General features: G+C 46.5%; 2 protein-coding genes across 19 annotated transcripts in view; one reads left to right on the top strand and one right to left on the bottom strand.

The window, feature by feature from the left end:
• MTSS1 (MTSS I-BAR domain containing 1) overlaps window positions 1-4,351 on the top strand; it is a 126,373-nt gene extending 122,022 nt beyond the window's left edge. For 16 of the 18 annotated variants that reach the window (XM_057429683.1, XM_057429685.1, XM_057429694.1 and 13 more), the window contains one exon: window positions 1,387-4,351. In XM_057429683.1, coding sequence (XP_057285666.1) covers window positions 1,387-2,084 — 698 coding nt within the window. In that variant the 3' untranslated portion in view covers window positions 2,085-4,351. The remainder of the gene's footprint in view (window positions 1-1,386) is intronic. The other 2 variants (XM_057429692.1, XM_057429697.1) reach the window with 1 other exon arrangement.
• Window positions 4,352-5,643: 1,292 nt separating this feature from the next.
• NDUFB9 (NADH:ubiquinone oxidoreductase subunit B9) lies at window positions 5,644-11,472 on the bottom strand. Its single transcript, XM_057429710.1, has 4 exons — window positions 11,332-11,472; window positions 10,215-10,407; window positions 6,870-6,983; window positions 5,644-5,892 (listed from the first exon to the last, which is right to left on the bottom strand). The coding sequence occupies exons 1-4, from the start codon at window positions 11,415-11,417 to the stop codon at window positions 5,761-5,763; spliced, it is 525 nt and encodes a 174-aa protein (XP_057285693.1). The 5' UTR covers window positions 11,418-11,472; the 3' UTR covers window positions 5,644-5,760.
• Window positions 11,473-11,478: the final 6 nt, after the last annotated feature.

Raw genomic sequence — 11,478 nt, forward strand, 5'->3', positions numbered from 1 at the left:
GTTCTCTTTCAGAGCATTCCCACCCTGCCCATCATACACTCCCTGCGGTGCCAAAGAGCTGTATTCCAGCAGCTGGTGCTCACTGGGTCACTGTTTGGGGAGAAGGGCAAATATTGCTGCTGTGAAGTTTTTCCATGTTGGAATGCAGCCTGGATTTATTAACTAAATAGAAACCTGGATTGCTGCATAGTGCACTGAATGATCTTATTTTCTTGTGCATTACTAAAATGAGCTTTAGCTTAAGGATGCCAGTATTTTAAAGAAGATGCTGGAATTACATTTCATGGTTTAAGTGGAATGACGCTGGTATTGCATCCTTTTTGTGGTAGTAGTGTCCTTTCTGGCTGTTGTCTTAGCAAATACGCACTCATGAGCTTTGCTTTCTTCTTCCATCAGTGCTCTGAATCTGCTCTCAGTTTCCCTTTGTGACCTTTTATTTCCTACCTAAGCAGAAATATTGTATTTGGAAAAGGAATCCATTGGAGACCTTAACTCGGGCATACCTGGGGAGCTGCAGTAAGGTGTTGGGGTTTGTACCCTGGTTCAGAACCAGCAGCAGGCTGAGAGGTACTGAGTTTGGTGTTTGGGGTTCAGCAACCACCTTGTTTGCTCAGCTGAGGTCAGTGGTGCTGTGCAGCCACAAGAGGCAGTGGGGCTTGTAGAGGGCCCAGCTTGGCTCAGCAGTTGCATGGAAAGGAAGGAACCCGATGCAGTTACCAAAGCTAAGGCTGAGTTTTCAGAGCTGACAGCTGGGATTTACCTTGTTTGCAAAATAAGCAGATTTGCTGCTGAAATCACTGGTACACAGTCCCCTGAGCCACACAGTGCCCAGCCTACAGTACACTTCTTAGTCACTGACTTGTTTTTGTATCTACAGCTGGTAGCATATGGCTTGTAGAATGCTGGTTTTGGTATCATAAATATTGAGTCTTTGCTACTTAATTAGTTCTAGAGATGGCACTGAGTGGTGCAGTTCTTGTTCTCTGTCACAAGAGATGTGGGCACCCTGCAGCCTCAGGGTCACCCTGCTGCAGTGCCTGCCTTCAGCGACACCGTCAGAGAATCTTGGTCGCAGTATCTCAGGCTTCCTTCCTCCTAAAGGTGAAACCTCTCTTTATCGCTGTTGGCCTCCAGGCTTTTTTGATATATATACCTTTTTGGTTATACACACCTCAAACTTACTGACACCCCATCCCTGGCAGTGTTTAAGCCCAGGTTGGACAGGGCTTTGAACAGCCTGGTCTAGTGGAAGGTGTCCCTGCCCATGGCAGAGGGGGTTGGAACCGGATGATCTTTAAGATTCCTTCCAACCCAAACCATTCTCTGGTTCTGTGATGACTGAGCTGTCTTCTGCAGCTTGTTCCTAACCGTGTCTTTTGGCATCAGTTTCAGATTATGATTATTTCTCTGTGAGTGGTGACCAGGAGGCAGAACAACAAGAGTTTGACAAATCCTCCACCATCCCGAGAAACAGCGACATTAGCCAGTCCTATCGCAGAATGTTTCAAACCAAGCGTCCTGCTTCCACCGCAGGTCTGCCCACCACACTTGGACCGGTCATCGTCACCCCTGGCGTCGCCACCATCAGACGGACCCCTTCCACCAAGCCTTCGGTCAGACGCGGCACCATCGGGGGAGGGCCCATCCCGATCAAGACCCCAGTGATTCCTGTCAAAACACCGACCGTCCCCGATATCCCAGGGGGGCTGCCCGGCGCCCTCGCTGGGACAGAAGAGTGTCCTGAGCAAAGCCCCGAGTCTCCGGCAGCAGGAGACGGTGGGCAGGGAGTCACCGGCATGCCCTCATCCTCATGGAGCGGACAAGCATCCGTCAACCCTCCGCCGTCCAGCCAGAAACTGAGCGGTGCCGACGAGCAGAGGCAAGCGGTTCCCGAGGGAGAGGGTGAGGAAAGCGAGCGGGATGGTGCCAGTGCCCTGGCGCCCACGGGGCAGCCGGAGCTCGATCCCGGAGAGCTGAGTCCCGGGGATGTCCCGCAAGGGGAGGATATGCTGAATGCCATTCGGCGCGGCGTCAAACTGAAGAAGACCACCACGAACGATCGCTCGGCACCTCGTATCTCCTAGGAGCGGAGAAGCTGCTGGAGTACTAAAGCCACCGAGAAGGAACTGTGAGGAAAGTTAATTTGTCTCTATCCATTCCAATGTGTAATCAATGAGTTTTTTAAGATACTCGGTAACGAGACAGTCTGCAAGTACTCTAGAGGAGAAAACAAGGTGAAAGAGCGTAGTAAGACATAATCTTCACTGGTGTTTTAATTTGTAAATATCAATGGTTTTGTTTCTGCTTTTGTTTTTTTTTTTGGTCTAAGTTACACTTTTGATTTTTTCTGAAGGTGCCAAATCCCATTGACCTTTTTTATAACTCTCTTTGTAAAGTTTTAAATCATAGGAGAAACAAAAACAGTGTTGAGTAGTTAAACTTCAGCAAAGGGATTTCATGACAATTTGGCTTTTGTGCAAGCTTTTGTAGAGCACCTTGTGATAGTGAGGTTGAAAAAGAACAAACCAAGGGGACTTACTCTAAAGTTTAAGCCGTAAGAAACAGATCCTCATTGAAGTATTAAAGAAAATGAAGCCTGAAAAGCAGGAATGAAAATTGACAATAAAAGCAATATATAATGCAAGGAAGAAACCTGCAGTTGGTAGAGTATTTGGGGGGGTGGGTAGTGGGGAAGGGGGGAGATGCCATCAAAATAGCAGATGCTGTTGCACAAGAGTAGCCTAGTAGGATTAATTACTAGTAGCTTCATGGTAAATGCATCAGAATAAGCCATACTGGATTGCAGTGTTTTGTTTCTGTGGGGTGTTTTAACGACCGGGGTTTTTTCCACGTTTCTTTTCGGGACTGCACAGCAGCAACTCTCAGTCACATGCATGTAGCCTGACCTGCGTAGGCTTGGTTCTTCCACCTCCACCTTTTGTTCCGCTCATCCTCTCACTGAATACAGACACGGACGACAGGCTTAAGGCAGTTACATGTGTGCAAAAGAACCTTTTTAAACCGCGAGCAGGGAGTTCTTAGACGTTATCCAAATGCCTTTTTGTGACCATGCCCAGCAGGCTGGGCCTCCAAAGCCCAAGTATTTTGAGGAGACACTGACAAATTTGGCAGGTGTAACCAGCTTTGAGCTAACAAACTGCGGATGTTCCTTTCCAATACAGGGGCTTGTTTTTCTTAACTCCTTTTAAATGGCAGTTGACGATTGGCTTTTCTTAACTACCGAAAAGAAAGGGGAGAGAGGGGTGGGGGGTGGGCAGAGAGACTCTTCTTTTGATAACACCAGGAGCCTGACCACTAGAGCCTCTTTTTTTGTACTTTAAGTCGTGTTTTTTGGAACACTGTTGATAGAATTATAAAGAGTTGGCTTTTTTCCTTCAAGTAAAAGTAAGTTCTTGCCGCAATACCCATCTCCTAAAGCTGATAGAAATGTGCAGACCTTGGGGCACGGGACGTGTTTGGATCAGACCCACAAGAGGGTGGACACGGCACTGGTGCACCCGGCGTGGTTTAAAACTGCACCAAATACCACCCACAAGGGGCTGGTTTCCACCAGCCGCTCTGCAGATTTCTGTTGGCTCTAGACTTGCCTACATACCCTCTTATGCTTTAAGACATAACTGCATTGGATGTGAGACTTGTAGTAACTGTGTAGTCACTGTGTTCTATATAACATTTTACACTGCTGTGGTTGCTAACCTTTTTTTTGTTATGGCTTAAAAGCAAAAAAGCAAAAAAGAAAAAAAAAGGCATGATTCTTAGAAACTATGAACTAAACCTTCCTTCCTTTGAAAAACAAGCTCCTTACTACAGAATCTAATGAACAGTAGTGCCTGTGGTGTAGCCCACCAACCTGGAGACGGTAGCTGATGCGTTGTGCAAATGAGGCTTCGAGAGATGGTTTTTGCATAAACAAAAACTGCTAGGAGATAATCTCGATAGTTTAAAAGTGTTATTTAAACCTTTGGAATAAATGGATGTAACTGTACCCGAGTACAGCTTTTCACTTGTTTAGTTCTTAAACGTTAGTATAATCAGTAAAAATTTAATATAAAATGTTGCCAAATTCAATGTAGAAAGAATGTGACAAAACACTTTGGATAGTTCTATTGTTTGTGTTTTTGCATATTGTAAAAGCAGTGTCACAGCTAAAAAAGAAAATGTTTCTAATGGTAAATTATTGTGGTTTAGTTGCTAGTTTGTACTGAGAGTTGAGCTCTCCCTGTGCAGGTTTTTGTTCTAAACTGGTATAAATAATTGCTGTAAGTGTGTCTCCCTTCTACATTGTAATGATTGCTTAAGCCTACATTATAAATAAAGAACTGCTGGAAAACTTCTGTATTTTGGTTCTTGAAAGACTTCCTGCTTCTGGAGCTTTGGGGATCAGTGGGATCCTTGCTCAGGCTTCTGAAGGTCACGCAGGTTCCATCTGTGTCTAACAGAATTAGTAAGTATGAGGTGCATGAGGCTGTTTCACTGCTGTGTGCTGAAGGGTGGCAGCAGAAAAAAGGCACAGTGCCGACAGTGGAAATTCCCATTAAATAACTGGTGTCATTTCTGTACCCTTGCCTGTTATTCCCTGGCCAGGAAGCATAGGTAGCTCTACATGTTTGTGCATCTGCATCACTTCTGGACCGCAGTTCCTTTGCAAGAGGAGGAAAATTGCTGTTGTCAGCACAGCCCATGCTTACAGCCAGAATCTGCCAAGCACAGCATCAGTGCCATCTCCCACAGGCTCGAGTAACTGAGGACTTCCTTCTGTTCAGCTTTCTCAGGAGCAAAGGTAGAGGGAGGACATTGTTCCCACTTTCAGTTACCACACAGTGGCCTAATTTGTTTCCTTGCCACTGCCATAGATTCATTTTTGCCCAGGGGTTTCCATTTGTGCGTGTATTGGTTTGCAAGGCAAGGTTTTGGCAGAGGGTTGTTACAGGGGCTGCTTTGGTGAGAAGCTTCCCCCATATCCCATAGAGTCAGTGCCAAGATAGACCAGCTGCTGACCAAGCAGATTGTGACAGTGCCTCTCAGATAACAGATTCAAGGGGAAAGAGTTCCTGTGCAGGAGCAACAGCAGCCAGAGAGATTGAGAATATGTGAGAGAAACAGCCCTGCAGACACCAGGGTCAGTGCAGAAGAAGGCAGGAGATGCTCCAGGTGCCAGAGCAGATTCCCCTGCAGCCTGTGGTGCAGCCCATGGTGAGGCAGCTGTGCCCCTGCGGTCCATGGTGGAGCAGATTCCACCTGCAGCCTATGGAAGACCCCACACTGGAGCAGGGGATGCCTGAAGGAGGCTGTGACCCCATGGGAAGCCCATACTGGAGCAGGCTCCTGGCAGGACCTGTGTCCTGTGGAGAAAGGAGCCCACGGCCTCTGGTCAGTTGAGGTCAGCTGTGGAGAAGGTTAACTCCATCCCAGCTAGATCCAGTGCAATCATGAAGACTTTAAAGGAAAAATCAAGGTGGTTTGGCTGGATTATAGTGTCAATCCCCATCTCTCTCTGACTCCTTCACAGGCTCGTCAGTACGTAGGTATATAGTGTAGATGTGAACAGCCATCTCTTCTACACTGCACAACTGCAAGTAAAGCGTGTGCATTCTACAGAAGAAGAGTATATCAGCAAAATGCTTTATCTTGTTATATTATTCAGGTTTATTTTGTATTAATTTGAGTAGCATGCAGTCACTGGCATGTCAACTGCCTACACAAGATAAACTGCTTCAATGCTCATGTGCGATCATGCTTTTACATGGGCATCTCACGGGGTCTTGTAACATACTGCCACCACAGCGGGGGCAGATGCCCTTCCTTACGAGCTGGAGGCAGAGCTTCAGTTCTTGGACCATCAGGTGGAGTTTCTTCTTCGAGCTGCTTAAGCTAGGAGACAAGACAGAGAAGTGCTTCAGTATTCAAATGAACATTTCCATGATGCGGGCTCAGTGCCCAGGCAGCAAGAACTGGGGCCTGCTTCAGAAAGCAAGAACCAGCAGTAACACCTTCAAGTGTCATGGTTCCCAGTATTCCCTTAGTCATTAATCACTGCAGGCTCGTATTAACTAAGTAGGAAGGAATTTTTAAGAGTAAAAAGTGATTTACAAGAGAGATTTTACTTGAAAGGTCATTACTTTCATGTAATTCCTGCCTACCATTGCTATGCTACATTAATCAGACTCAGTTCTCTTTGAAAGCTGCCAGGTAATCACAAGTCCTGAACAACTTCCACTGCAGTCCATAGGAGACCTCTATTCCTGTATGCCCCCAACAGCCAGCCCTTCAGGTGTTTTCAACAGATGTCTCTTGAAGCAGTGCAAGCACTGGCTGTCACTGTTAATTCTGTCATATCACACACAGTCCAACTGTTTCTCTACAGCTGAATTCAAGAACTACTCCAAGAGCATCATGTTTTTCAACTGAATCTCAGTTTAGGGTGGCCAGAAATCAGTCTCCATTCCCACCTGATGCCCACTGTGGTAGGTCACTTTCAAAGTGCAACCTGAAAGTGTCAGAGCTTTACAGCAGGAGAGAAATTCTCCGGTCATTAATCTCCTCTCATACCAGTTTGGAATTTCTTTTAGCATCACTGCTACAACAGCCCCACACTAAGTTAAATGCAGTGGCAGCTTTAGCTTTCAACTTCAAATTCCCTCCACAGCCTTTAAGAAGCTGTAACTCTTGAGATCTCTGTGTAGGCATTTTAGGTTGAGTCCATGTTTCCCACTGGCAGGGGTTCTAACAAAGCAGAGTGTAAGTGAGACTGCAGTAGGCATGGGATATTTTTTCCAAGAAGACATCGGATGTCACACAAAATACTTGGGTGCTGAAGAGGTTTTACTCTGCACTGAGCGAGCACTGACCTCTTTATCCCAGCTCTCCCGCTGCAGCTTCTTCCATTGCTCTCGCTTGGCAAAGTAGTCAGGATACATTGCCTTCTCAGATGGATGCCAGTAATCCAAGACCCATTCAGGAAGCTGTTAAAGAACAATATAATTTATATATATTACTTTTATATATGAAATCATGTATAGTACACACACACACAAGAACTAAACACCATTACTGAAGCAGTATTAAACAAAATATAAAGGAAATACAGTACTACATAAAAACATTTAGAGCCACCTGTTGTTGGTCTCAAGGCACAATATGACAGAGGTGAGTACTTAAAATCTTTGTTTCACATATTATTCCAAGTAATAGGAAGACATCACAATGACTTGCTTAAATCACAGCATCCTTAAGACAAGTCCCAGGCCATCTCTGTTAACTATAAAGCTCTCACAATAATTCCATCTGGTGGAAGAGAAGATCTTCCTTTCTCCCTCCCTTCTCCCAAAGGCAGCAGGTTGAAGAGAGCCTTTTCTCCAGCTACTAATTTATTTGAGAGAGACAAAACCTTACAGCTCATTTCTGCTTGTCTACACCTCCTAAGAAATGAGTGGCCTTTAAGAGCTTGGTAATGGTCTGACCTCTAAAATGTCAGTCAAGAATGAAAGCAAAGCTTAAGATTCTGCAGCAGCGCATCACCAAATGCGAACGTTTTAAAGATAGAATTTTGATTAAAAAACAAAATGAAACCCCACCAAAACCCCCAATTCTTAAAAAAAAAATAAGACATTACCCCTATACCATCATTCATGTACTGACATTTACACTTCCAGTTTCCTGTTGTGATTCTCACCACTGAGTAAACCTTCTGACTGAACAGAAATAGCAGAGCTGCTGCTAATAAACTAACAGAAAATCCACACATACCAAACAACACTTAAAACCAAAGAGCCCAAGATGTGAAAATCACATTTTACAGCAGCTTCACAATGGACATTCACTGATGTATCAACAAGCCATATCCTTGTGACAGCCATTTTGCTAAAGGACAATTTTAGCATATCACACAGGGCAAAGAAAAGAGAACATAAACCACTTTGTATTTCTATATGAAGACCAATCCTAACCATTTAGTGCTCAACTGGCCTTTTTTCTGATACAGAAAATGGAATAGAGACTATTACGTCTACTAAAGCCCATGACCTTGGCATAAGCTTAAGTCCTTCTCTTCCCTTTTCACTCATCGTTCTTTTCTCTGCCTCTGATCAATCTGCATCAGATCCTTCCTTTCACGTGGCTTCTTATGCATAAAGATCTGCTCAGATCTAGTCTTGTGTCAGCATATAATTCAAATTAGACAGAAAATACTATTAACTTTTTGCAATGCATTAAGAGACACAATGCAAACAAAGCAAAAACCCTGTGGTCTTCTACGAAACTTGTTTCTTTCTTCCTAAATAAAACAATCTAGGGGGGAAAGCAAGCCCCTAGAAGTGCCCTGGATTCCAAAAATATGGCTCCTATTTTTAGACATACCGCCTATCACATAGTGACGCACAAATACTCCTCTGGCTCTACAACACGTGAAGGGGAGTGGTAATTGGTGCAATTACTCAAAATGCTGGAAGAAAGATAAGGCTGAGTGAATAGAAGCCCCCAACAGCCAAGCTGACATCTGACATGACCAGAGAGAAACCAGGGCTGTGATCAGATGGCCCCACAATGGGTAGCACACCTTCCTCTCACAGCTCAGCTCCAACTATTTCACCATGCCTGCCTGAACCACTGCAAAGCAATGGCAAAAGAGCAGATGATTACAGAATCATAGAATCAACTAAGTTGGAAAAGACATTTAAGATCCTGAAGTCCAGCCTTTACCTCAGGGCTGCGAAGGCCACCATTAACCCATATCACTGAGGGCCTCATCTACGTGGTTTCTGAACACTTCCAGGGTTGGTGATTCCACTACTGCCCTGGGCAGCCCGTTCCAATGCCTGAGCACACTCACTGTGAAGTTTTCCTAATATCCAATCTCAGTCTCCCCTGGTGCAGCTTGAGGCCATTTCCTCTTCTCCTGTCGCTTGTTACTGGGAGAACAGACCAACCCTCACCTCACTCCATCCTCCTTTCAGGTAGTTGTAGACAGCAATAAGGTCCCCCTTGAGCCTTCTCTTCTCCAGGCTAAAAAAAAACCAGGTCCCTCAGCCATTCTTCGTAAGACTTATTCTCCAGGCCCTCCACTAGCTTCACTGCCCTTCTCTGGACCTGCTCCAGCACCTCAATGTCTGTCTTGTAGTGAGGGGCCCAAAACTGAACACAGAGTTTAAGGTGTGGCCTCACAGTGTCAAGTTTAACCATGCCAAGTGCAAGGTCCTACACCTGGGTCGGAGCAATCCCAGGCACAGCTACAGGTTGGGCAGAGAAGAGATTCAGAGCAGCCCTGCGGAGAAGGACTTGGGGGTGTTGGTTGATGAGAAAATGAACATGAGCCGGCTGCAGTGTGCACTCGCAGCCCAGAAAGCCAACCGTATCCTGGGCTGCATCAAAAGGAGCGTGACCAGCAGGTCAAAGGAGGTGATCCTGCTCCTCTACTCTGCTCTTGTGAGACCTCACCTGGAGTATTGTGTGCAGTTCTGGTGTCCTCAACATAAAAAGGACATGGAACTGTTGGAACAAGTCCAGAGGAGGCCATGAGGATGATCAGGGGACTGGAGCACCTCCCGTATGAAGACAGGCTGAGAAAGTTGGGGCTGTTCAGCCTGGAGAAGAGAAGGCTGCGTGGAGACCTCATAGCAGCCTTCCAGTAACTGAAGGGGGCCTATAGGGATGCTGGAGAGGGACTCTTCATTATGGACTGTAGTGATGGGACAAAGGGGTAACAAGTTCAAACTTAAACAGGGGAAGTTTAGATTGGTTAGAAGGAAGAAATTCTTTCCTGTTAGGGTGGTGAGGCACTGGAATGCGTTGCCCAGGGAGGTTGTGAATGCTCCATTTCTGGCAGTGCTCAAGACCAGGTTGGATGAGGCCTTGGGTGATACGGTTTAGTGTGAGGTGTCCCTACCCATGGCAGGGGGGCTGGAACTTGATGATCTTAAGGTCCTTTCCAACCCTAACTATTCTATGATTCTATAAGTACAGGTCAAAGAGAAGCTAGCAGTGTTCAGACAGACCACCATTTGCAAGCATGAGACAGGCAGGACAGCCTCCACCATGGCAGCAGCAAGATGTTCAGCAGCCGTGAGCTATGACAGAAATGATTCTGCCAAGTCAAGCTGCAACCCTATGGCAGCCCAATTAAAGCCCTCACTTTACATTCACCACAAGCACAATGGAAGCACAGTAACACCCCATCTCACAGGTCACGGTCACCTCACCTTGTAGCACTCGTATCTCTCATAGGAAGTGCCCCCAGGGGAGTCAGGGAAGATGTATGGCTGCGGATGCTGGTTTGCCCAGAATTCCTCCTCGCCTGCCATCAGCAGCTCTGTGGCTTTCACCATATCCTTCACATCCTTGTTCTTATCAAACCGGTCCCTCAGGAGCACAGCAAAGTAGCGGTACTTGTCTCTATGGACAGAGATTAAGCACAATGAGATACACTGGAGGAGAACACGGGCCACATGCAAAACCAAAGCTTAGCATCATCACCCATCACCCCTGTGCAAAGACAGGGTTTCAGCAGTGTCACCAATACAGGAAATAAACTCTCCAACCAGAGGGACAGGTTAGAAACTGACATGACTTTATTATGGTACCGGGTGCATGAGGGATTGCTCTGCCCGTCACACACAGTGAGAACAGGCAGCTCACAGCTTATATAGTTTTGTTATATACATAGTCATTGTAACTCCACAAAATGCCCACCCAGTTCCTCACTGCATATGCTACTTTGGGTAGATAAGGCTGTGGCACTGTGAATTTGAGGAGTGGTCTCTGGGGGTCATCATGGTCATTTGGGGAGAAATACCCCTGCTCAGTTTACCCTTTTATGGAAATCCGTTAGCTAAAGACATTGGAACGCATTCAGTCTTGCAATTAACTGCATGTTCTTGCTTGGGCTAACTTCCAACCCTGAGAGGCTCCTCTAGCTGTTTTCTTTTGCAGCTTTCTCAAGCCTTACCAACAGGAGGAAGGCCAACACTGATTTGAGAAAAGACATCTGGTCCTCTTATTGAGTGCCTCCCTTATCCCTGTAGCCTTGTCCATGTCTAAGTCTCTATATACAATGAAGTACTAACTTGATTCGGCATCATCTGAGGAGCTCCTGTTCCCACATAACCCTTTCCTGTAGTGACTCTAAAGGCTTTTTCCTCACCCCTGGGGCAAGGGAAGAGAACAAACTCCTGTCAAACCCAAAACCCCGTTCCGGCAGGGAACCCCAGCCGCTCCGCCCCCTCCCCCCCCCAGGCCTGAGAGGCCACTCCTAGGAAGGACAGCTCCCAGCCCCCCAGCCCCCCTCCCTCATCCCGGCTCCCTTCTGGCCTCACGCACCGGTGGATGCACCAGGACTCGAGGTGCCGCAGGGATTTCTTGTACAGCCGCAGCACCTTCTGCTGGTGCGTCAGGTACGCCGCCATGTTGACTGCGCTCACCTTCGCGCGCGGGGCATGGCGGGAATCCGGAGGACGCCGCCGCCGC

This window comes from Pezoporus wallicus, unplaced genomic scaffold (assembly GCF_028554395.1).
Source record: "Pezoporus wallicus isolate ANWC-B61680 ecotype Strahan unplaced genomic scaffold, APGP_CSIRO_Pwel_v1 contig_7545, whole genome shotgun sequence".
NCBI lineage: Eukaryota > Metazoa > Chordata > Aves > Psittaciformes > Psittacidae > Pezoporus > Pezoporus wallicus.